Source organism: Ovis aries, chromosome 3 (assembly GCF_016772045.2).
Source record: "Ovis aries strain OAR_USU_Benz2616 breed Rambouillet chromosome 3, ARS-UI_Ramb_v3.0, whole genome shotgun sequence".
Taxonomy (NCBI): domain Eukaryota; kingdom Metazoa; phylum Chordata; class Mammalia; order Artiodactyla; family Bovidae; genus Ovis; species Ovis aries.
In genome coordinates, this window is record NC_056056.1 from 3044882 (window position 1) to 3066559 (window position 21678).

Sequence of the window (21678 nt, forward strand, 5' to 3'; positions counted from 1 at the left end):
AGGACGGTCCCAGGTCCTCTCCTCACACTTACCCAGTCATGGATGGTCCAGCAAGTGCCACTTGGGTCCCCCTGGTGGAGGAAAGCTGCGTGTGCAGTCTGGCTTGTGTCCAGGCCCCAGTGGGTTTGGCGGGCGTCTTCTGTGGGAACAGAGCCTATATCTCCATGTTTCCAGGTCGCCTCCCAGTTGCGCCTCTTTGATCCTCAGCTAAAGGAGAAGCCGGAGGAGGAGGCGTCTGCAGAGCCCGCCTGGCTGGTCCAGCTGCAGCTCGTGGAGAGACGGGTTGAGGTGCGCTGGGTGTGAAGGGGCCCTGTGCGCACGCCGAGGGTTCCCGTGCTCAGGGCACCTCTGTCGGGGGTGGAGGGGCGGGGATCAGCGCCAGTGCTCAGGGCACCTATGTCGGGGGTGGAGGGGCGGAGGTCCGCGCCAGTGCTTGAGGCACCTCTGTCGGGAGTGGAGGGGTGGAGGGGCAGGGGGCGGCGCTAGTGCTCGGGGCACCTCTGTTGGGGGGCAGGGGGGCGGCGTCCGGTGGGGAGACCCTGAGGCCCTTCTCCCTCAGGAGGGCGCTGTGGCCTGGAGTCAGGACGGAGCCTGCCCCCAGCGCTGCCCCAGCTCGCCAAGCCCTGAGGTGGGGCCCCGTGATGGCCCGGGACCCACCCAGCCAGCGGGCCTGGGCGCCGACAACCCGCTGCTGGCCCCGCCGGCGCCCAGCACCAAGCTCTTCAGCCAGGACATGCGGCAGCTGCCCTCAGGTGCGCCCGTGGCTGCCTCCTGGTGCCGCCTCCCTCGATGAGCCGCTCCCGTCCCAGGGCTGTGAAGGTTGGGCGGGGTGGGAGGGCCTTGAAGGCAGGGGCCTGCGCGGGGCCGGATGGCCACCCGCTGGGCTCTCAGGGCTTCTTGTAGCCTTAAACCTGCGCCGTGCAGAGTGAGGCCCCATGACGCCCGGCAGCCTCAGCCTTCATGCTCAGATGGAGGGCTCCCGTCCCCCAGTAAACGAGGCGTGCCTGTGGAGTCCCTGGGGCGAGCATGTGGCCTCAGACCATCCCTTCTGCACCGTCTCCTGCAGCTCCTTCGGCGCTCCCCGCTGGCCCAGCGGCCATCCCCACGCAGGTGCCCATGTTCCCTGTGCCGCTGCCGGTTCCTGTTGAGCTAGAGCCTGTGCACGGCCCCCCAGGGGCTGTACCTGGCTTTCAAGAGCCCTCTGGGCCTGACCCTGTGGCCCTGTATCCTGGACCTGGGGTGCCACCTCTCCAGGAGACAGACTGCCTGCTCCCGGAGGCCAGGAGCCAGGACGCAGGTGGGTCTGCAGAGAGGCTGTCCTGAGGGCAGAGTGGAGTGGGTTTGCTCTTCAAGGAGGTGCCTGTGGGAGGAACCTAAGTCATCCCGACCGGGAGGAGGTGGGAGTGGGTGTCCCGGGGTGGGGGAAGCAGCCCTGTGACCCAGGGGACGCGCTGACCCTCCTCCTACAGGGCTATCTCTGGCCGTCTGTCCACCTGGACAACCTTGCTCTAAAGGGGAAGCTTCATTTTTACACGTTTAGAACAGCGCAGTCTGGGTTTCTGAAGGCCACGTCGGGGGGCCTGGCATGTGGGGGAACTGTGTGTCGCCAGCGGCAGGCGTGGCCATGGAGCTCACCTGCCCTGGGTGCCGGCGCCAAGCTCACTGGAGCCGCGCTTCCCTTGGCAGGGGCGGTGCCGCAGGAGACGCCCGGCAGAAGCTCGCTTTCGGAGCCGGGAGAGGAGGAGTTTGGTGGGAACTTTGCTAATATGGTACTTGCCCGCTTTGTTTTTGTTTTTATGCTGTTTGTTTTCTGTAAACCCCGGTGAATAAGTACTTCAGCTCTTCTTTCTTAAGTTGTAAGTAGATCAATAGCACTTAAATTTATGAGGTCGTTTTTTGAATTAACTTCATAAAGAGAAACCTTGAATCCTTAAAATATGAAGAACTATTGTAAAGGTTAATAGGGAGAAAAGTAATGGTATAAAGGAAGGTTTTTAAGGAGGAGAAATAGGCATCTGTGATGAAACCGTCTTGTCAGTTTTAAGCTCTCTGAAATGGAGACTTCTCTGATCTCTGCATCTCTTTTAGGGTCTGTAAAACGTGTGGTGCTTTCCTTGAAGTTAAGAGTCATTGTATCAGACGCGTCTGACCTAAACAGCACCCTGTCTGTGTGCTGTGATCCCAGCAGCAAGGGTGGGAGAGTGGGTGGATCAACGCTTCTATAGCCGTGTTCTGGAAGCTTCTTAGAGATAGCCAGTTCTTTCTGGTGTCCTGGGAAACTCTCCTTGTGTGTTTTACCTTTAAAATATTCTGTCCCTGAGAAAATAAAAGTGACAGTGTAACTGTATTGAAACAGTTGTCTCAGCCTGCGGGTGAGCATCTTTCTAAACCAGTCTGCCTCTCACACCGCCCCGTCCTCAGTGCCCCGTGTGTCCCCCAGGGCTCCTTCAGGACCTCGCCGGGTTCCGAGGCGCCGCCGCAGGCCCTGCAGCCACCTGCGCCGCTGACGCCCGCGCCCGAGGTGCAGAGACCTGTCCCGGCCACCAAGAAGGAGAGCAAGGAGCCGAAAAAGGTGACTCACAGCCCCAGCCGGGCAGGGGACGGGTGCCGAGGCGAGGAGACCGCGTGTGTGTGAAGATGGAGCCCAGCGTGTTCTGGAAGGGCAGTGTCTGTGCAGTGAAGTGTGTGTGGTGTACGTCTGTGTCCACATGTGAACCACCAGCTCAGAGTGGGGGATGCTGCCCGCCCCGAGGCCCGCGGGTCCAGGGCCCCTGCAGCCGCTCGGAGGCTGGTGCCAGCACTGGCCTGCGCCTACCGCTCAGGTTGGGGCTCACATGCAGGAGTGGCCCTCGCTGTGCAGCGTGTCATCGTGGGCACGCCACGCTTCCGTCGTCCTTTCCCCCAGGAACGGACGTTAGTTGCGTTTATAAGGGATACAGCCACGCGAGTCTTGTCTGTGTCTTGTGGTGGTGAATGCGCTTCTTTCCTGAGGGTATATGCCAGCATCATGGGACAGCTGTGTGTCCAGCTTTAGAGTGTGCTGCTGGACAGTCCTCCTCGCTGGTTTACCAGGTGGGCCTTCCGGCACCAAGCAGGCAAGAGCCCGGCCCCACTTCCCTGGGGCTGCATCCTCTGCCCTCGTGGTGGTGGCCCTCGTGCTGGGGTCAGTGACACTCTGACAAGTCATGCCGTGGCGCCCTTCCGAGTGCTCGTCTCCCCACCCCGTCCTTGTCTGTGGGGGGCTGCTCAGGTCTCCTCCCATCCGTTACGGGGTCTTCACGTTGGCGGTGGTCCTTGTCACGTGGATGCAGGTTCTGTCAGGTGCGTGTTGTGAGCGCTTTCTCCGGCCTTGGGCGGCCTGTTACCCTTTGGTGGTGGCTTGTGGAGAACACGGTTCTCAGTCTAGTGCTCAGCAGACTCTGCTGGAATGGCTGGTGTCTATCTTCTGGACTGTTTATTTCCGGTCGCTGTGGGTTTGGGTCGCTGCACACAGGCTTTCTCTAGATGCAGCAGGTGGAGGCTGCTCTTTGCTGGATAGGCTTCTTCCTGCGGTGGCTTCTCTGGTTGCGGAGCATGGGCTTCAGGGTGCTCGGCTTCAGTAGCTGGGCCCTTGGGCTCTAGGGCGCAGGCTCCGTAGTCGGGGCTCCCGGGTTTAGCTGCTCCACAGCACAGGGGATCTTCTTGGATGAGAGATGGAACCCATGTTCCCCGCGTTGGCAGGCAGATTCCTATCCACTGTGCCACCAGGGAAGCCCCCATGGCTGGTATCGCAAGTAAAGACAAGTTTAATTCAAAATGTGGGCGAGCCGTGCAGGTGACTGGACCCACCCCCCCCGGCCCGGAGTCAGCCGCAGGTTTGAGGGGGTGGGGCTGTGGAGCTGCTGCTCTGCTTTGCGGCGGACGTGATGGGCAATGTGTGCAGGATGAGGCCCATCTCCCTGACATCTGACCTCTCCCAGTCTGGGGCGCAAGGGCCTGTTCTGAGGAGCCTGCAAGGACTTGCCAGCCATCACCACTGCTGGGGGAGATGGTCTGAGGCTGCCCGTTGTTGGCATTTGGGTGTAAGAAGCTCCAGGAGGCAGATTACTGCTCCGATTTTTATAATTGTGGTAAATGCACGTCACACTAGCCGCCCCCGCTGCCTCCAAGTGTGCGGTTCTGTCGTGCGGCCACCACCATCCCCAGGGCGCTGTCATCTTCACTGAAGCCCTGACTCTGCTGGGGTCAGGCCCGCTCCTGCCTCCAGCCGGGCGTCTGCTCCCTTCCTCTGTGGCCCTGGCGCCTGCAGGCCCTCACTCCGGGGCTCACGCGGGTCCGCCCTGCTGTGCTGGGCTCATTTCTCTCAGCGCCATGACCTCAGGCTTGTTCTGGCGGTTTCTTTGTTCAGAGCAGCGAATCCTGGTTCTCTCGCTGGCTGCCTGTGAAGAAAAGGACGGAAGCTTACTTGCCAGACGACAAGAACAAATCGGTGAGTCCTGCCAGGTGGGCCTGGGGAGCCGGGGCTTCTGCAGCAGCAGGGCGTCCAGCTGTCTGCACGGAGCATCTCAGCTCTCGGCGAACCTGGACCGACGCCTCTTGCGCTCGGGGCCTGAGTCTGCTCACCTCGTGCTACTGAGTTTTCTTGTTTACTTTTCACAACCCTGGCAGATCGTCTGGGATGAAAAGAAGAACCGGTGGGTGGACGTCAATGAACCGGAGGAGGAGGTGAGCTGGGACCCCGGGCGGAGAGGCCCTCCCTGGGGCAGGAGCTGTGGGGTGGCAGATCTCCAAGTGGGCTTTCCTTCCACAGAAGAAGGCTCCGCCCCCGCCTCCAACTGCCCTTCCCAAGGCTCCACAAGCTGCCCACCCTGTTCCCGGAGGGCCCCCCAGACCCACTGTGAACATCTATTCTAGAAAAGCAGGTAACAAAGCCCAGCCAAAAGTTAGAGGTCGTCTGGGTCGTCCATTTGTCCTATAGACACTCCAGAGTCTGGCAAGGACCACATGTGTGTCAGGCGGGGTTTGTCTCCCGCGAGAGGAGGACTGGTTCTCTGAAGATGAGTCTGGGGTTGGGGTGCCGTCCTCCGGAGCAGTGAGTGGTCCTGGGCAGGGTGGATCCGATCAGTCGGAAAGGCAGCCTGGCAGCGTCGTGGCATGAAGTGGGACCCTCACCTGAGCAGAAGGCCCCAGGAGAGGCTCCCGATCAGGCCCAGCCTCCCTGGGGCTGGAAGTGGGGTCCCCATGCTCCCTGGACATGTGGAGAATGGAGCTGGGGGCCATGGCGTGGGGATGACCTTGTTTCCTCTCCGTGTCACAGCTGGAACCAGGGCACGCTACGTGGACGTTCTGAACCCTGGGGGCCCCCAGCGGAGCGAGCCGACCCTGGCTCCCACTGACCTCTTTGCACCCCTGGCCCCGCTTCCAATTCCGGCTCACCTGTTGGGCCCAAACGCAGGTACGCAGCCCGGGTAGCAGGGCTGTTCGCCCCCGGCCTGCTGACCTCGGCTCTCCCTCTGGTCCCCTGGCCTTGGTTCTCTTTCAAGGAGAGTGCTGTGGATGCAGAGCGCAAGGCCCGCCATGCTGTCTGCAGGCATGTTTGCGCGGGGGGTGCAGGCGGCACGTGTCCTCTGGGGCTGAGTCCCCCAGGCCCCAGGGCCGTGTGGACAGTGAGGGTCTCCCCCATCTCCACACAGATGCAGAGGAGGTGCCGTCCGCCGAGGCAGCCAGCAGGGAGGGGCCGGCCAGGTCGGAGCCCGCCTCGGATCCCAAGGTGAGCCATGCGCACAGCAGGGCGTGGGGGGCAGTGGAAGTCAGCCTCCAGCTTCCCTGAGAGGCGGCCACGTGCATGTTCTCTGGGAACTGTCCTGCTGACATTTTAATCGTATAGAGGGTTTCTTTATGTGTGTGAAATACAGTCATTTAGAGTTTGATATCTGAGGTTGGATGGAGCTTACTTTCAGTCCTGGTTCTCCATTCCTTAGCTATTTAAAGTTTCGGGGGGACTGGTGCTCCAGTGGTTAGGACCCTGTACTTCCCCTGAGCGGTGAGGGTTCAGTCCCTGGTTGGGGAACTGAGATCCCACAGCGGTGTGGCAAGGCTAAAAGTGGGTGGGGGGCAGGGGACGGGGTCACTCAGCTCCTTTTAGCCTCAGGGTGCTGCCCGGTGGATGGGGTCATGGCACCTGTCGCGGGGCCGCCATGGGTGCAAGGTGCCCGGGAAGTAAGGGTGCGACGCGGGTTGGAGTAACAGGTCTGTGCAGAACCTGCAGGGCTCCTCAGAAGGCGCCCCCAGGAGGCCATGCCGCTATCCCGGATGGTCCTGCCTCGCGTGGGAGCCCCGGCTCACCCCTTTGCTGGTAGCAGCCTCCCCCCTGTCCCGGCAGGTGTTCGGGCCTGCAGTGGCATTGCTCCCTGGACCTGAACTCCCAGCGTCTGGACTTGATGGTCCCCAGGGAGGAGAGGTAAGCAGCACTGGGGGCATGTCTGCGGAGAATCTGGGCCTCGGAGGCCCACGGTGTCCAAGTGGCTTCTCTAAGACGATGTTACCGGGTGGCCAAAGGGCAGTTGAGAAACTAAGGAACCAGAGTAGTGTTGTGTTTCCTAAAAAAGGCACACTTGTGTCTGCAGAGTCATTTGGGAGCTTGGGCCAGAGTGAGGGCTGCGAGCGCTCGTCCACAGGGGTCCCCTCCGTCCCTCAGGCAGTGTGAGGTCAGGCCGTCCAAGGCCCGGGGCCAGGCGACCCTCCCTCTCGCATGGGGCATTTCCTGTAAAAGCCGTCCGTGAAGCAGGAGTTTCAGGCTTTCTCCCTGCCGAGCTGTATCGACTCTAGCAGCAGCACAGCTCGTTGGGACTGAGCTGCCAGCTGGAGCAGCGGCGCGCACGCTGACTTTGGTGTTTGTCTGTGTCTGTGTTCTTGCTGTTTTGTAGCTTTCGCGCTGTAGTTCACTGAGCTCGTTATCACGGGAAGTGAGCCAGCATTTTAACCAGGTACCTGTGGCTGGCCGTGTGCCCGGGGCTTGTCCTTCCCCTGAGATCACTGTGCCGCTCAGTCACTCTGCCCCTGGCCCCTGACGCCACCTGTCGCCACTCAGCCGTCACACGCCTGAGGGCGCGGGGCTCCTTTCTTTCAGGGTTCTCGGAGGGTGGCGTCGAATATCCAGGTACATCCACGGGCAGACTGACTCCAGGATGCCCATAGCGAAGGGACAAGTGCTGTGGTTGTGCTCTTTCTGAACTGAGTTTTTCAAAGGACTAGTCACAGGCGTAGTTTCACGGGGTGTGTGTGTGCGTGCACGCACGCACGCACATCATAAGCCAGCTGGAATCAGGACACTCGCATTTCAAAGTCACAGGTTCTGTTTTCTCATCAAGCAGGAGAAAGTGTTTTAGGCCAGGCAGGGTGAGGCGGTGGCCGCTGTCCTGTGGTCAGGCTCGATGGGAAATAAAAGAGCACGTCAACTCTCCGAGCGTTGTGGGACTAAGCTTTCCCTTGGCTCAGCAGAAGGACTTCCTGGGACTTGTTCGTTTGTGAAGTAGAGCCCTGGATTTTGTAGCTGGACGCCTGCGACCTGGAGCGATCCCTAGTGCCTGCGCCCCTCCCCCACCGCTGCGCGTGCATGCCCTGGTTTTACTGGTTTTCTGAGCCCCGTTAAATAATTAAACGTAGTTCTGCAATAAGTGCCTTTGACCTGCTTCTGTAGCGCCCTCAAAAGTGTGGTAAAGCCTACTCAGAAACAGTGTCTGTACTTGCAAACAAGCCGAGCCGCTGTGCTCGGTCAGAGGGTGAGATGGCCTCTGTGTGCTCCCCAGGCTCCTGGTGCTCTCACCCCCGCGGGGGCCCCTCCTGGGGCCGGGGTGCCCTTCTACAACCCTGCTCAGTTTGCACAAGTAAGTGTGTCTCCCGGCTCTGCGCTGCCCTGGGGGTGGGGGACCCGGGGGAGGGGGCTGGGTGCCCCATCAGTTTCCTGCTGATGCTGCCCTGGGGTGGGGCTGACTCCTTCCCGTGCTGACCTTGGCCCCTCTTTACTTGGTGGCTGGTGACCTTCAGGCCGGAAATGCGTCCTTTCATTTGTCTCCCTCCCAGGCTCTGGCCTGGAGAGAGTGGACGGGAGGTGGGGCAGTCTTGGGACGCAATAGAGGAGGGGGTCTGCGGGGAGGTCTTGGCTTTAGGAATTCAAAACTTTCCCTGACCTTGACGGGCAGACCCCCCAGCCTCCGGCTCCCTCGGGTGGGCCCCCGCGACTGCGCTCTCCCTGCTCCCAGCCGCCAGCTGCGTCTCCACTCCACGGCTGAGGGGCTTCTTCTCTGCTGGATCTTCACCTTGCTGGTGCCTTCACAAAGCTTGACTCTGACTTCGCTTAGGGTTTTCCTGGGACCCAGAGTAAACGCCCGTGCACCATGCAGCCTCCCCAGGTGCTCCCTGCCCTCACCCCCACCCCCGTCCGCCGGGGCTCCTCAGACACCCGGCTGTGGGCGCAGCCTCACCCCGCCCCCCTGCCTTAGTCGGGCCTGGGCTGCACACGAGACGACAGCACACACCTGTCTATCGAGACCCATCGTCTGTTCTGCTTGTTCCACGGCCCCCCTGGGCCAGCGTGCGGACCCCAGTCCTGTCCCTGTTGTTTCAGGCCCCTGCCGCCTCAGGAAGCTCAAGGACGGGGAGGATCGGCCAGAGGAAGTACCCAGCGTTAAGCTAGAAGGGCCGCGTCCTGGAATAGCACCAGGACGGGAGATGGCTGTTCCGCCCCGAGGTCAGGCCAACGGCCTGCGACTCCAGTCTGTCCCAACGGGTGTGAATGCAGCAACTCCGAAATGACTTGCGGAGTGTCCGACACTAATCCGCACCTTCGAGATGCTGGGTGAAGAGTGACTCTTAGACCCAAAGGGGTGACTTAAGGATCCGGCATCTGCAGTCACTTGAGGGGGTGAAACTGAGTGAAGCTGGAGGCATCTTGGCTACAGGAGGATTGTGCTTCTCGGTAACTAAGGCCTCAAAACCTCGCGGGGAATCGTTGCCAAATAGAGCCCAGAGGTCCTTTCAGACGCCAGGAGGAGACGGTGCACCTTTGACTCAGAGAGGAGCTCGCCTGCGTGCCTGCTCCCAGAGGCGGTCAGGTCAGCCCCCGCCCCACGTTGCTGAGCCTGGAAGGGTGCTTCGTCTCAGAGGAAACTGGGCTTCCTTTAGCAGCAGTTCCATTAGGTTTTGAGAGCAGCCCTTGCTTCTGACCTGTGTTCTGTCTCCTGGAGCCAAGACGTGCCCAGCTCTGCGTGGTCTCCTGTGGCCTCACCAGGACCAGGAGGCTTCCAGCAGTCAGAGGGGTCAGCTGGGACGGAGCTGTTCTGAGCGACGGGCCCAGTGTCACAGCTGGGACTCCGGGTTTGGTTTGGGTTTTTCCGTGGACCCACCAGGCCCTGCTTCCCGTGGCCAGCCCTTGCAGCGCTGTCAGCTGATGGCCTCCTCTCACCGCTGCGTCGCTTAGGGAGCTGGTAGCATCCTGAAGACAGTGGCTTGCAGCTGTCTCTTGTCTGACGCTCCAGAGTCCGACCTTTCTGGCCCCAGACTTGTCAGTGGTTCACCTGCTGACTCAGCCTGTGAACCTGCACAGGACGATGACCTCCTGGCGGACCCAGCTTTAAGGCTTCGTCGACTGTTCTCAAAACTGTTCACATTCTTCTGTCTAAAGGGACTAAAGAAAAGATTTAAATATTTATAAAAATCATTAGGAAATAATTTCTGTAGAACGCTGGGGAACGTGGTTTGTTGGGTTTTAATCCAGGTGTCGGGCTTGAGTGGGGTGGGGTGGGGTGGGGTCAGCACAGGGCCCTCGGGTCCACTGGGTCGTCTCGGAAGGACCCGCAGAACGGTTTTCCAGGACGCGTCACAGATGTGACACCTCACTGGCGGGCGGTCTCGTGTCCAGGGTCAGTGCTAGCGCGACCCCCGGGCTGAGACCTGCCCGCCCCCTCCGTGGCCCTACCTGTTGTCTATGTCGACCGCCGGCGAGTTTTGATTCAAGAAGCTTCCTCTGAGGGGGGAGCTGCTATTTTTCCTAAATGCAAATTGTTAAATAAAATATTTTGCGCTCTCAAGCCCTTTCATCCTGTCTCCCTTTGTTTGTTGACGCCTTTGGGGCCCTGGGTTTGATTGGCTTCTAGGGCTCCCTGGGCCACTGCTTTCTGTCCCTGCACCAGACCCGCCCGCTAGGGCCCTCCCAGGAGAAGGGGGCTCCTCGCCGATGGGCGGTGGGCGCGCCGAACGGGAAAACCCATCCTGAGGGCAGTGAAGACGAACCAGGGTAGCGCTCTGCTTTCTAGGCTCCGGGCCCCGAGGGTCCTCATTGGTCAAATACGGAGACGAGGGGCGGGGCTGGGGGCGGGCCCGAGGGGCGGGGCGCGAGCTGCGCTCCGGGGAAGGAAGCCGCCGGCACTCCCGGCGCCCACCCGAGGGCGCCCTCCGCCCTCGGCTCTCGCTCCACGCGCTTGGGTCCTCCGGCCGCCAGTGGCCGCTGCGGGCCCCGGGATCCAGGCCACCCTGCCCGCCGGTTGCCGGGGAGAGGCCGCTGAAGCCCGCGGAGCTGGGGAGTTGGCGGCGTCGAGAGGTGGGGTCGCGGGGCGCGATGACCCCGGGCGGGGGCGTCTGTCCTGGAGAAAGTCCGAGGCGGGGATACGGGGCCAGCACGACCTAGGCCTCGAGTGACCCCTGGGCTGGAGCGCGGAGGCCTTGGGCGGGACGACCCCCGAGCTGGGCTCGCGGACGGGGCGGGGCGACCCCGGGGTTGGAGTCCGGGCGCACAGGTCGCTGGGGCGGGATCGGGCTGTGGGATTCCCCGTCACGGAGCGGGGCGCGGGGGTCCGTGGCGCGCCAGGATCCCCGGGCGCGGGTCTCGTCCCCCCTACTCCGTCCCCAGCCCCGCGGCTCCGGGCGGTTGTTAACCTGGGGAGCGCGCAACCGGCCGGGCCAGACTCCAGTCCTGAGTCAGGGGCCTTCGCGGCCGGGGCGCAGACCTGCTCAGGGTCGCCTGCTCTCGGGGCGGGATCTGCGGGCCAAGCGATGGTGGTGGGCGTGCAGGTGAGCGAGTTAGGGCTGTCTGACCCCCGGGGAGCGCGGCCGGGGCGGGGGTGGGAGGGTGGGGCCGGAATGGGCTCGAGCCGGGTCCCCCTCCGAGGCTGCACCTACGCCTTTGGGGCGGAAATTTTGGCTAGTTGGGTCCCTGGCTCCCCAAGTGAGAAGCAGTGCCCCTGCCCGCCCACCCCTGCCCCGCAAGAAGGGTACTTCCCTCCATCCTAAGATGCTGGACTTTTCACCTGTCTCCTGGGTGGAGCCAGCGGGCCAGGACGTCTAAATGCTTGTTCTTGCTGGGCCTTTAATGACCTGTCCGCTCCATCACCCTGCCCCATGCTGTCCTTCAGGTTCATTGAGTGGCATCACCGCCCTGGTGATAAAGGCTGATCGCAGGGTGTTCCCTTAGGTACTTTCTGGGGACTCCGGACCTTCAGGGCTCCCAGCCATGCAGCAGCTGGTCCTGTGCGAGCTAGACCACCCCAGGCCCGAGGGGGAGCTGCTGCTATGCCTCCGCTCCGCGCCCCCCCAGCCATGGCTGAACACGCGGCCCTGACCCTGGGTGTCAGCAGCAGCCCCCAGAGGAGCCATTTCCTGGGTCAGCCAGGCTGCCCCCGGCCCTGAGGACTGGCCCCCCGGACTATGCCATCCAAGTTGGCGAGCTTAGAGCAGTCAGAGACCGCCTCCCAGCAGCCCACTGTCCAGGGGTGTCTGCGTCCTGAAGACAGCATGCTCAAGGGACTGCTTCCGAACAGTGTTGAAGAGCCTGTCCCCTGCCTGGGGTCCCCCGCTGCTGGCGACCGTCAGGGACCCGAGAGGAGCTCAGAGCTCCCCCCGGATACCCCAGAGCAAGTCAGCAACAAGGACCCACAGGCCCAAGCGAGACCCTTCACCCCGAAGCCGCCACCCCCGAGGCCCAGGCTGGAGCGGGCGCTGTCCCTGGATGAGAAGGGCTGGAGGAAGAGGCGTTTTCGAACCAGCCGCGAGGACCTGACTGTGCGGAATGGGGCCAGCCCCTCGGGGGGCTCCCTGCAGGACGAGGCCCCCGGGACCCCTTCCCGCAATGGCTCCCCACCCTGCCTGAGCACCTCCCTGCAGGAGATCCCCACGGCTCGCAGGGCCCCAGGCAGCGGGGGGCCCTCCTCATGGGGAAACTGTCTTTCCGGGATGATCAGCACGTCCCTGGACCTGCTGCACCGGGAAGGGGCCTCAGCCGGGAGCACCCCTCGGCTGGCCAGCCTGCTTTCCCCGCGCCCGCTGCCCGCCATGGCCCGCAGTGTGGCCTCCGAAGGCCTGCGGACAGCGAACAAGGTGGACCCGGATCACACCGACTACAAGCTCCGGCTGCAGGCAAGGCTGTTCCGGGCGCACAGCAGCCTGGGCCCCGGCCAGCCCCCAAGCCCCCTGGCCTACGACGACTGCTCCCTTCACTCGTCCAGGTCCACCTTCAGCCTCCTGGCGCCCATCCGTGCCAAGGATGTCCGGAGCAGGTAAGGCCCTGGGGGAGGCGGCCTCGGGTCTCGGGGAACCCTCAGAGGCCCTGTGAGAGCCGCACGGGCAGGTTCTCCTGAGAGCATGCGTAGGCCATCTCCTACCACCCCCCTCTCCCAGCCGTACCCGCCAGCTTTTCCTTCTGCGTCTCAGCCCCACAGGCACCTGTCAGGTGCTCAGACCCCACTGCACGCAGGGCGGGCCTGTTTTCCTTCCTGTTTCTTGCTCTTGTCGGGGGCACCCCTTTGTGCGCGTGTGCAGGTGGGCCCAGGGCTCTGAGGTGTGTCCCGGGACCCATGGCCACACGATCCCTTTGCTGAGGACCAGCGTTAGGCAGCCGTGCCCCATGCCCCTGCTGGCACTTTTCCAGGATGGAGAGCTGGATGGGGCTGGGGGCCCCGGGGGCGTGGCCAGGCTGCCCCACCTCCAGCAGGGAGGGGCGCAGGCAGAAGCCCGACCTCCGTCCTTGACGCTCAGGAGTGCCCCAGAGTCTCCTAACAGGCAGGGCTCGGCCCCCGACCCCATGGGCAAGGAGGATGCTGGGTGTCCAGCTTCACAGGGCTTGAGTGGTTAGTCCCAATTATCGCCTAATTTATATCTTGAAGGGGAGGCAGGTGCTACCCCCATCTCCAGCTCTGAATCCCCTGCCCTGAGCCGGAGCCTTGGGGCACCCCAGACCCGGTCCCCAGGGGTTTCTAGCCTGACCCGTCCACAGCCACCGGCTGTCTGCTGGCTTGCTGTTTCCAGGAGCCTGGGCTCAGGGCCACGCTGCGGCCACAGCCCGGGCTGCGGCTCAGAAGCCATCCTGTACTCTCCCTGCCTGCCCCCACTGGCCCCGGCGCACCCCTCCAACCCAGACCACTGATTGTTTCGAGTCTGTGAGCCACGCAGTCTCTGGCAAGTGTTGACCTCTGCCGTGGGGACGAAAAAGCAGCCCCAGGCCACACACACTAACAGCAGTGTAGTGTGTAAGGCAAAGGAACACTCTGTTCAAGGAGGCCAAAATGTGACTTTCAGGTTGTTTTCCCTCGGCACAAAGATACTTCTTTTCCCCAACCACTGAAAAGTGTAGGGGATTTCCCTGGTGGTCAAAATTGGCTAAGACTTGACCAATCCCAGGGAACCAGGTTCAATCCCTGGTCAGAGAACTAAATCCCACATGCCCCAATGAAGAACTTGCGTGCCGTAACTAAAGGTCCCGTGTACCACAGCAAAGATGGAAGCTCCTACGTGCCATGACTAAGACCCAGTTTAGTTCAGTCGCTCAATTGTGTCCGACTCTTTGTGACCCCATGGACTGCAGCACACCAGGCCTCCCTGTCCATCACCAACTCCTGGAATTTACTCAAACTCGCATCCATCGAGTCAGTGATGACATCCAACCATCTCATCCTCTGTTGTCCCCTTCTCCTGCCCTAAATCTTTCCCAGCATCAGGGTCTTTTCACATGAGTCAGTTCTTCACATCAGGTGGCCAAAGTATTGGAGTTTCAGCTTCAGCATCAGTCCTTCCAATGAATATCAGGACTGATTTCCTTTAGGATGGACTGGTTGGATCTCCTTGCTTCACTGGACCCGTGACAGCCGAATAAACAACATCATTGATTTAAAAGGAGTAATAGTAACACTGAACGTGTAGGAGCGAGTCTCAGCTTGTGGGCTGCACACAGCCCAGACCTGGCCGGGATCAAGGCCAAGGATGGAGAAAAGGGGTGTGGACTGTGCCCTTGAGGGGCTGCCTTTTGCACACACTGCAGACAGGGCTGGATTGGAGAAGGCAGCCCTGCAGGCAGTCCGACGGGATCATCAATACAGGGTGGCCTCAGGGAGGCGCCTGCCTCCTGACATCATGAGTTCTTGTCCTGCAGAGCTTGGTCAGGGTTTAAGAGCCTCTCATGTGAGCTTGTAAGGACTGGACTCTAACTTCATCTCCTTCCAAGGGATTGGTGCCCATCTCTGCAAGCCAGGGTCTACGGTCTTCTAAGCAAGTTGGAATGAAAAGAGCAAGTGAGACGTTTGAACTTGTCAGCTCTTCGCATCAGGTGGCCAAAGTATTGGAGTTTCAGCTTCAGCATCAGTCCTTCCAATGAATATTCAGGACTGATTTCCTTTAGGATGGACTGGTTGAGCCTGGATGTTTGAGCCTGTGCGTTCCCCTCTGTCTTTGGGAACCTGATCAGTCAGGCACAGTCCTTGTCATGGGTCCAAGGGAAACAGTTTTCACACAGTTGGGAAGGGAAAAAAAAAAAAAAAAAACGAGGCAGTACTAATAGTCTTTTGTGGACGTGTGAAAATCACACGAATCTCGGGTTTGTCCCTAAATGAAGTCTCCCTGGCACTTGGGCATGCACGAGGCTGCTCTCGGGTTAAGTGGAGACGGGGGCACAGCCCTGCAGGCAGAGTCCTCGCAGGGCCTCGGTGGCGGTGTTTGACTCTGCACCGTTTGCAAGAGTTATTCTGTGAGAGCCCACAGTGGATTGAACCTGCGAAGACAGAGGCATCCCGGGCAGCCTTTACAAGCTCCCAGTGCTGGATGGCAAGGCGGAGGCCAGAGCCTCAGAGAAGGGCATGTCCCTCCAAGTCTTCTTACAGTCCAGAAGCCCACCTCGACCTCTGCAGCCCTCCCAGAGCCTTGCCCTTAGAGGGTCCCCCCAAAAGCCCCAAATTTCACCTGCCTGTCCCTTCCTCTCCGGAGGCCAGGAGTCTGTAGAGCTGTGGACACGGCGGGTTTCCCTGGACTCCAGGGGCTCTCCAAGCTGTGCTCCCCCCATTAGCCCCCCAGGGTCCTGAGGCCACTCCAGCTCTGGGAGGGGGCTCCCAGCCCCAGAGGTGTGTCCTGCTCCCAGCCCCTCCCTGGGTCCGTCTGCTGCGATCCCCAGCTCAATCTGGCCTGTCTCCGCAGGAGCTACCTGGAGGGGAGCCTGCTGGCGAGTGGGGCCCTGATGGGGGCGGATGAGCTGGCCCGTTATTTCCCGGACCGGAGCGTGGCCCTGTTTGTGGCCACGTGGAACATGCAGGGCCAGAAGGTGAGCAGGCGCCGGCCCCACACGGGACGGGGCAGGGTTCCTTCTGGATTCTTACCTGGGGCACGCAGAGGAGCCCCTGGGCCATCACAGCGCCTCTTGCCCACCTCTCCACTGGTTCACGTGGCACAAATGCTTCGGTTTGCAGAGGCGCTGTACGTGTTAGAGCAGTTCTAGGTTGACAGCAGGTTTGGGAGGAAGAAGCAGAGATTTGCTGAGAGCCCACGCCCCACCTGGCCTCCAAGTGTCCGCACCCTTCAGCCATCAGGCGGCCCCACTATTCTAGTCGCCCTGGGCCACTTGTGCGAGCACCTCCTGGATCCCCACAAGCGTGTGGGGACACGAGTGCCCCGATGCACACTGCGGGCGGGCGTCCACGCCCTGGTCTGGGTCTGTCTCCCGCCGTGTATCCCCGTGGTCGGGGCTCGTGTCCATCCCGCCTGTGAGCCGGGGCCCTGGGGGACCGCAGCCAGAGGGGGCAGGGTTCGCCCGCTGATTTCTGGGGGAGCCCAGTGGGGGCTTTCTCTCTAGCCACCCCGTGTCTCCTGGGGGATCCCTTCCCACAGCTAGGGGTCTCTACCCCTGTGTGGGGGAGGCTCCAATTCTGGGGCCAGCCACAGGCTTCCTCCAGACGGCGGGCGACCTAATGCCCAGCGGGGTCTCTGGCCCTGTCTGGAGTGCCTTCTGTCGCTGGTGTGCGCTGAAGCACATCCCGTCCAAAGAACGGAAGTGGCCGCGTCCCTGGCTACCATCCTTCAGGGTGATGGATGGGGCTGCTTCAGGACAGGCCCCTCCCCACAAAACCACCACCTGAGTGGGAGTGCCGACGGGTGCCCGGGCTGCCAGCTCCGCTGTCCACTGCGAGCCCCTGGCCATCCACCGCCTAGCCTGCACCTGGGGGCTGCTGGCTCCGCTGTCCACTGCGAACCCCGGGCCATCCACCGCCTAGCCTGCACCTGGGGGCTGCCTGCTCCGCTGTCCACTGCCTAGCCTGCACCTGGGGCTCAGAGCGCCCGGGCCGCAGCTGGTGGGGGAGTGGAGACCGCTGGCCAGGTGCCCACTTTCCTCCCCCGGGCTGCTGTGAGGGCAGAGGTGTGTTGGGGGCGTCCCCTTGTGGGCAGCCAGGCCCAGGGGCCGGAGGCAGCACAGTTGCTGTGCGTGGGCCCCGGCAAGGGATGGGGCACAGGCCCAGTGAGGACAGGCCAAGGGAGGGGTGGGCAGCCTGCCCGGGCTAGCGGCTCCCCGTGTGTGGTCAAGGGTGCCCGGGCAGCAGAGCCCCCGCCGTGGGGCCCCTGCAGCCCCTGCCAGAAGCTGCCTTTCTGCAGGAGCTGCCGCCGAACCTGGACGAGCTCCTGCTACCAGCCGAGGCTGACCTGGCCCAGGACCTGTATGTCGTGGGCGTCCAGGAGGGCTGCTCCGACAGGTAGGGCCGGGGCCCGCCCCCTGCTGCTGCCCCACCTGCTCTGCGTCCCTGACCCGCCGCTCCAGTGTGGTCCTGGGAACTGGTCTCGGTCCTTTGCCCGAGACCCCCGTGGGAGGGGAGACATGAGCAGCTGTGGTCTAAGCCTGGGCTCAGCCGGGATCGCTTTCTTCTCAAGTGGGGACTCGCAGAGTTTTAAAGAAATGCACCTAAGCTTCTTGTAAATAGATAGCTGCTCCGGGAGAAGTGAGGGGGACCCAGCACAGCACGGCCCCCAGCTCAGCCCCTGAACTTCATCGCTCACCTGTCCCGGCCGTGTGGGCAGTTCAGCTGGTGACTGGGGCAGGGTCGCGGCACAGGCCTGGCCAGAGTGGAGGTGCCCAGTCTGCTCCGGACACTGGGGGACGGGGTCTGGGCTCCTGCTCTTGGCCTCTGGGAGTCAGCGGAGGACCGTGGCCATGGCGGAGACAGCAGGGGGAGACCCAGGCTCACCCTTGAGCTGTGCGGCTCTGACCGCCTCCCACCCCACAGGCGGGAGTGGGAGGCACGGCTGCAGGAGACGCTGGGCCCGCACTACGTCATGCTGTACTCGGCGGCCCACGGCGCGCTCTACATGGCCGTGCTCATCCGCAGGGACCTCATCTGGTTCTGCTCAGGTGAGTGCCCCGGGCTGGGCATGCAGGGTGGGGGCGGGCAGCCTGGCCGGCCCCCAGAACGGCCTGGGTCAGCCCTGCTCCTCCCACAGAGGTGGAGAGCTCCACGGTGACCACTCGCATCGTGTCCCAGATCAAGACCAAGGGGGCCCTGGGCGTCAGCTTCACCTTCTTCGGCACCTCCCTGCTCTTCATCACGTCCCACTTCACCTGTAAGCCCTTCACCTATAGGCCCCCCTTCACTTGTGAGCCCCAGACCCCTCGAGGGGAAGGTCACGGTGCAGATGCTGGGTGATTAGACCTTGTTGGGTAGGGGGTCTGTCTCGGACCGACCTCCAGGCACAAAGCTTGGGCTCAGAAACCTGCCTGTGGAGAGGCCCCACCCTGCTGTCCTTGCAGCCGGAGACGGGAAGGTGGGCGAGCGGCTGGTGGACTACAGCAAGACCGTGCAGGGCCTCGCCCTGCCCAAGAACGTGCCGGACACGAGCCCCTACCGCTCTGACGCTGGTGAGCAGCTTTACCCTCACTCTCTGGGTGGTTTAATGGAGAGGAATGTTTAGAGCCTTGAGAACCAAGGCGGCCAGGAAAGTCTGCAGTCGCTCACCAACCAGAAGCGAGGTCTGGCACCAGGCTCCCCGAATTGTGACCCCATGAACCCAGAAAGCTATGGACACCCCCCAACCCCATGGCTCCCTGGCCCTGAGCCCCAAGGGCGTCCTGGTCTGCCACCCGCTTCCAGGGGTGTGGGGGAGTGTCCTGACCTGGAGTCAGGGTGCAGACACACGGCGGGGGTGGGGGGCTCACGCAGTTTCCTGCCGCTCCTGCCCCAGCGGACGTCACCACCCGCTTCGATGAGGTCTTCTGGTTTGGGGACTTCAACTTCCGCCTGAGCGGGGGGCGTGCGGCCGTGGAGGCCATCCTGAAGCAGGACCTCGGCTCCAGCGTGCAAGCTCTGCTGCAGCACGACCAGCTCACCCGCGAGATGCAGAGAGGTGAGTGGGCAGGGCACCGCTGTGGTCGGGCGGGCCCAAGGGGCGGGGTGGGGCTGGCCCCGAGCCGCCACCAAGTCGGGGCCGTGCCCCTTCCCAGGGTCCATCTTCAAGGGCTTCCAGGAGCCGGACATCCACTTCCTGCCATCGTACAAGTTCGACGTCGGGAAGGACTCATATGACACCACCTCTAAGCAGAGGACCCCGTCCTACACGGTGAGCTGCCCACAGGGCTGCGGAGCACGGGCCGGGCTTCCTGGGGGCTTCCGTGTTCGGGGACTTGGCTGGAGGGTAGCCGAGGGGAGAGCAGGCCGGCCCAGCCCACCGCCAACTGGCCCCGGGACCCCCCGCAGGACCGCATCCTGTACAAGAGCCGCCACAAGGGCGACATCTGCCCCATCAAGTACTCCTCCTGTCCCGGTGTCAGGACGTCCGACCACCGCCCCGTGTACGGCCTGTTCCGGGTCAAAGTGAGGCCGGGGAGAGACAAGTCAGTACCCTTGGATGCCCCTGCTCCCGGGCCCCAGGCGGGGGGCGGCCTGAGAGCACAGCCTGGTCTCTGCATGTCCCAGTGCCCCGAGGGGAGCAGGGTTCTGGGTGCCCCGAGGGGAGGTGGCTGTGCAGTGGGTCAGAAGCCAACGTCAGGTGAGCAGTGCACGAGAGGGTGGGGACCTTGCCCGCACCCCGAGCCAGCCAGGCCTCCCAGACACATGCCCCCTAAAACAGCTGGTGGGCGGCGGGGGCCACCTACCAAGGGGCTGGCCTGGCACAGGCAGGAGTCAGCATCCCCTGGCTGCCGGCACACATCTGCGGGTGGGCGCACGGCTGGTGGGGCTGGGCGCAGCCCCAGGGGCCCAGGCCTCAGCTATGCCCAGCTCTTCCACATGCCGCCTGCCCGCAGCTGATGCCCCGGTGCGGGGGCTGGGAGGACAGTGCCCTCCTGATGGCCCTTCCTCCCCAGCATCCCACTAGCCGCCGGCAAGTTCGACCGGGAGCTGTACCTGCTGGGAATCAAGAGACGCATCTCCAGAGAGATCCAGAGGCAGCAAGCACTCAAGAGCCAGCACGCCAGCGCCATCTGCACCATCTCCTGAGGCCTCCTGAGGAAGCCCCAGGGACGGACTCTTCCCGGAACGGAACCAGCGTGTCCCCGCAGAGCCCTCTCAGGCTGGGCTGCGTGGGCCCGACCCTGACCTCCCCGCACCATGGCGGCCGTCAGCGGCAGAAGGACCAAGTTAGGCTGGCCGAGCGCAGGTCGCAGGCCCTGTGGGCAGGCGCCCTAACCTCACGTGTTAGGTGATCACGTGTGCACATCCTGGTTCACCGTTTGAAGCAGCACCCCCACCCCCACCCCCGCCGCCACAATCCAGACCAAGAGCTGCCTTTCTGGCACCCAGTGGCGGGCAGGGTGCGCTGCTGGGAACCGGGAGGGGCAGCCGCTGCTCAGGTCCACAGGCTGCCTTGCTGTCCTCCCCTAGCCGTCGGGTCCATCTGCTGAGGTCACGTCCGCCCAGAGCAGCAGCATAAGGGACGCACTTCAGCAGCCGCTGGAAGTGCGGGGTGTCGCCACTTTGCTGGCCGAGGCCGCCCCACCGATGTCTTTTCTTAAAGGGTATACAGCCCGTTACTGCCTTGTGGCTTACCCTCTCTTTAAAAAAAAAAAAAAAAAGCATAGGCTTTGAATGTGGGAAAATCTAGGGGCATTCAATCTAGTCTTTTAAATTATTTATTTTTCCATATTTATATTTTTAAATAAATGCACATATTGAATCTCAAGCTCTTTCTGGCCAAAGATTGGGTCCTAGAAAGACCAGTCTTGCACACCTGTCCTTGCAAGGCCCTTGCGAGCACAGGCGGTCACTGTGACGGGGGGAGCTCAGCCTCACCCGGCCCCGGCCCGTTTACACCCGCGCACGGCCCCAGGTAAGTGTTCTCGACAGATCCTGTTGAGTGATATTAAGTCACTTCCAACCAATACTGTATCCAACTTTCATTAGCCTCCGCTTCCAAAATGTGTCTCCATTTCAAAGTGATACACACGCAGTCTTTTGATACAAATTCAGAAAATTCCATGAATGAAAATGCATGGCCTATCCCATCTGATTTCTGGAAATTCTTCAGACTGGATGTATAAAAAATTTTGATGAATGTACCATTGAGCTTTGAACCAACTAACAGGAAGTCTCATTACAGATTTTTGTGGTAACAGGGGTCACAATGAATAGAGTTTTATGGATTCTTTCTCAGCATTTTCTCTGACAAATCAGGGAAAAGTTAGTGACACTGGCGTGAATTAGTTTCGCTTTAGACTGAGCTTCATGTCCTGGGCTGGTGGGGGCCGGGCGGCGGGGGAGGTCACTGCACACATCTCATGAGTCCACAGTGAAGCGGTAAATTTTATGTAACCAATTAGACTTACATGAATGGGATTTTACTTGGAAAGTTAGGTTGAAATTCAAATTAATGAAAATGAAATTGACCAGGGTCTACAAAATAAGCTTCATAAAGAACTGAAATACAACCACGTGTGAGGGTGGTTTGTAAAACCTGGCTCTTGCTGTCTCAAACGTGTTGAGTCCTGCCACAGGCTGGCACCAGGCTGCCGCCAGGACGTGGGCGTGGACTGCCAGCCAGGCAGTCCCTGAGGAACAACCTTGCAGGGGTGCCAACTAAGAGGATGACAAAGGGGCATGCAGGGCTCTGGGAACAGAGTGGACAGCGTGGGGGGGCGGGGGCCGCATGAGGCTGGGTGCAGTGGGGGGGGGGTCAGTGACGTGGGGGGCAGCCGTCCAGGAAACGAAACCCCCGGGGCCCAGCCCCCCAGCAGACACAGTCCGGCTGGGAGCAGCTCCCAGCATGCCTCCCTCTGTCCCATCGCAATGACCACAGAAGGTCCCAACCACTGGGCTCCCTGCTGCTGGCCCCCCACCACGCGCCCTGGCCCCCAACTCAGCAGACGGCAGCAGAGGGCCGAGCAAGGGCAGGGACTGGAGCCTCCCACCCAGGCCAGGGCCCTTGTGCGGCAGCAGAGGGACAGAGGTGTGGTGACAGGCTGTGGCAAGGCGA

At 62.0% G+C, this 21678-nt stretch overlaps 2 protein-coding genes across 12 annotated transcripts in view; both read left to right on the forward strand.

The window, feature by feature from the left end:
• The window catches only part of SEC16A (SEC16 homolog A, endoplasmic reticulum export factor), a 32279-nt gene extending 22212 nt beyond the window's left edge, over positions 1-10067 (forward strand). For 3 of the 5 annotated variants that reach the window (XR_009599722.1, XR_009599721.1, XR_009599720.1), the window contains exons 18-29: positions 175-288; positions 560-752; positions 1067-1297; positions 1687-1769; positions 2441-2572; positions 4388-4468; positions 4648-4704; positions 4790-4901; positions 5297-5434; positions 5673-5749; positions 6362-6965; positions 7788-7851. Coding sequence is in view for 2 of the 5 variants with exons in the window: in XM_027966167.2 (XP_027821968.2) it covers positions 175-288; positions 560-752; positions 1067-1297; positions 1687-1769; positions 2441-2572; positions 4388-4468; positions 4648-4704; positions 4790-4901; positions 5297-5434; positions 5673-5749; positions 6362-6439; positions 6906-6965; positions 7788-7865; positions 8606-8674 (1503 nt within the window). In the remaining 3 variants the exon portion in view is untranslated. Of the gene's footprint in view, positions 1-174; positions 289-559; positions 753-1066; positions 1298-1686; positions 1770-2440; positions 2573-4387; positions 4469-4647; positions 4705-4789; positions 4902-5296; positions 5435-5672; positions 5750-6361; positions 6966-7787; positions 7866-8605 lie in introns of those variants that run through there. The other 2 variants (XM_027966167.2, XM_027966168.2) reach the window with 2 other exon arrangements.
• A 458-nt stretch (positions 10068-10525) lies between these two features.
• On the forward strand, positions 10526-21133 carry INPP5E (inositol polyphosphate-5-phosphatase E). Of its 7 annotated transcripts, none has more exons than XM_027966173.2 (11): positions 10526-11046; positions 11447-12527; positions 15430-15553; positions 16876-16973; positions 17502-17626; positions 17716-17835; positions 18023-18130; positions 18454-18615; positions 18713-18828; positions 18966-19102; positions 19574-21133. In XM_027966173.2, exons 2-11 carry the CDS (start codon positions 11680-11682, stop codon positions 19704-19706), a joined length of 1971 nt encoding a protein of 656 aa, XP_027821974.2. In that variant the 5' UTR covers positions 10526-11046; positions 11447-11679; the 3' UTR covers positions 19707-21133. The 7 variants fall into 7 exon arrangements, with proteins under 7 accessions (XP_027821974.2, XP_027821972.2, XP_042101378.1 ...); XM_027966171.2 differs by having other exon boundaries at positions 10526-10576; XM_042245444.1 differs by having other exon boundaries at positions 18966-20388.
• The last annotated feature ends 545 nt before the right edge of the window (positions 21134-21678 follow it).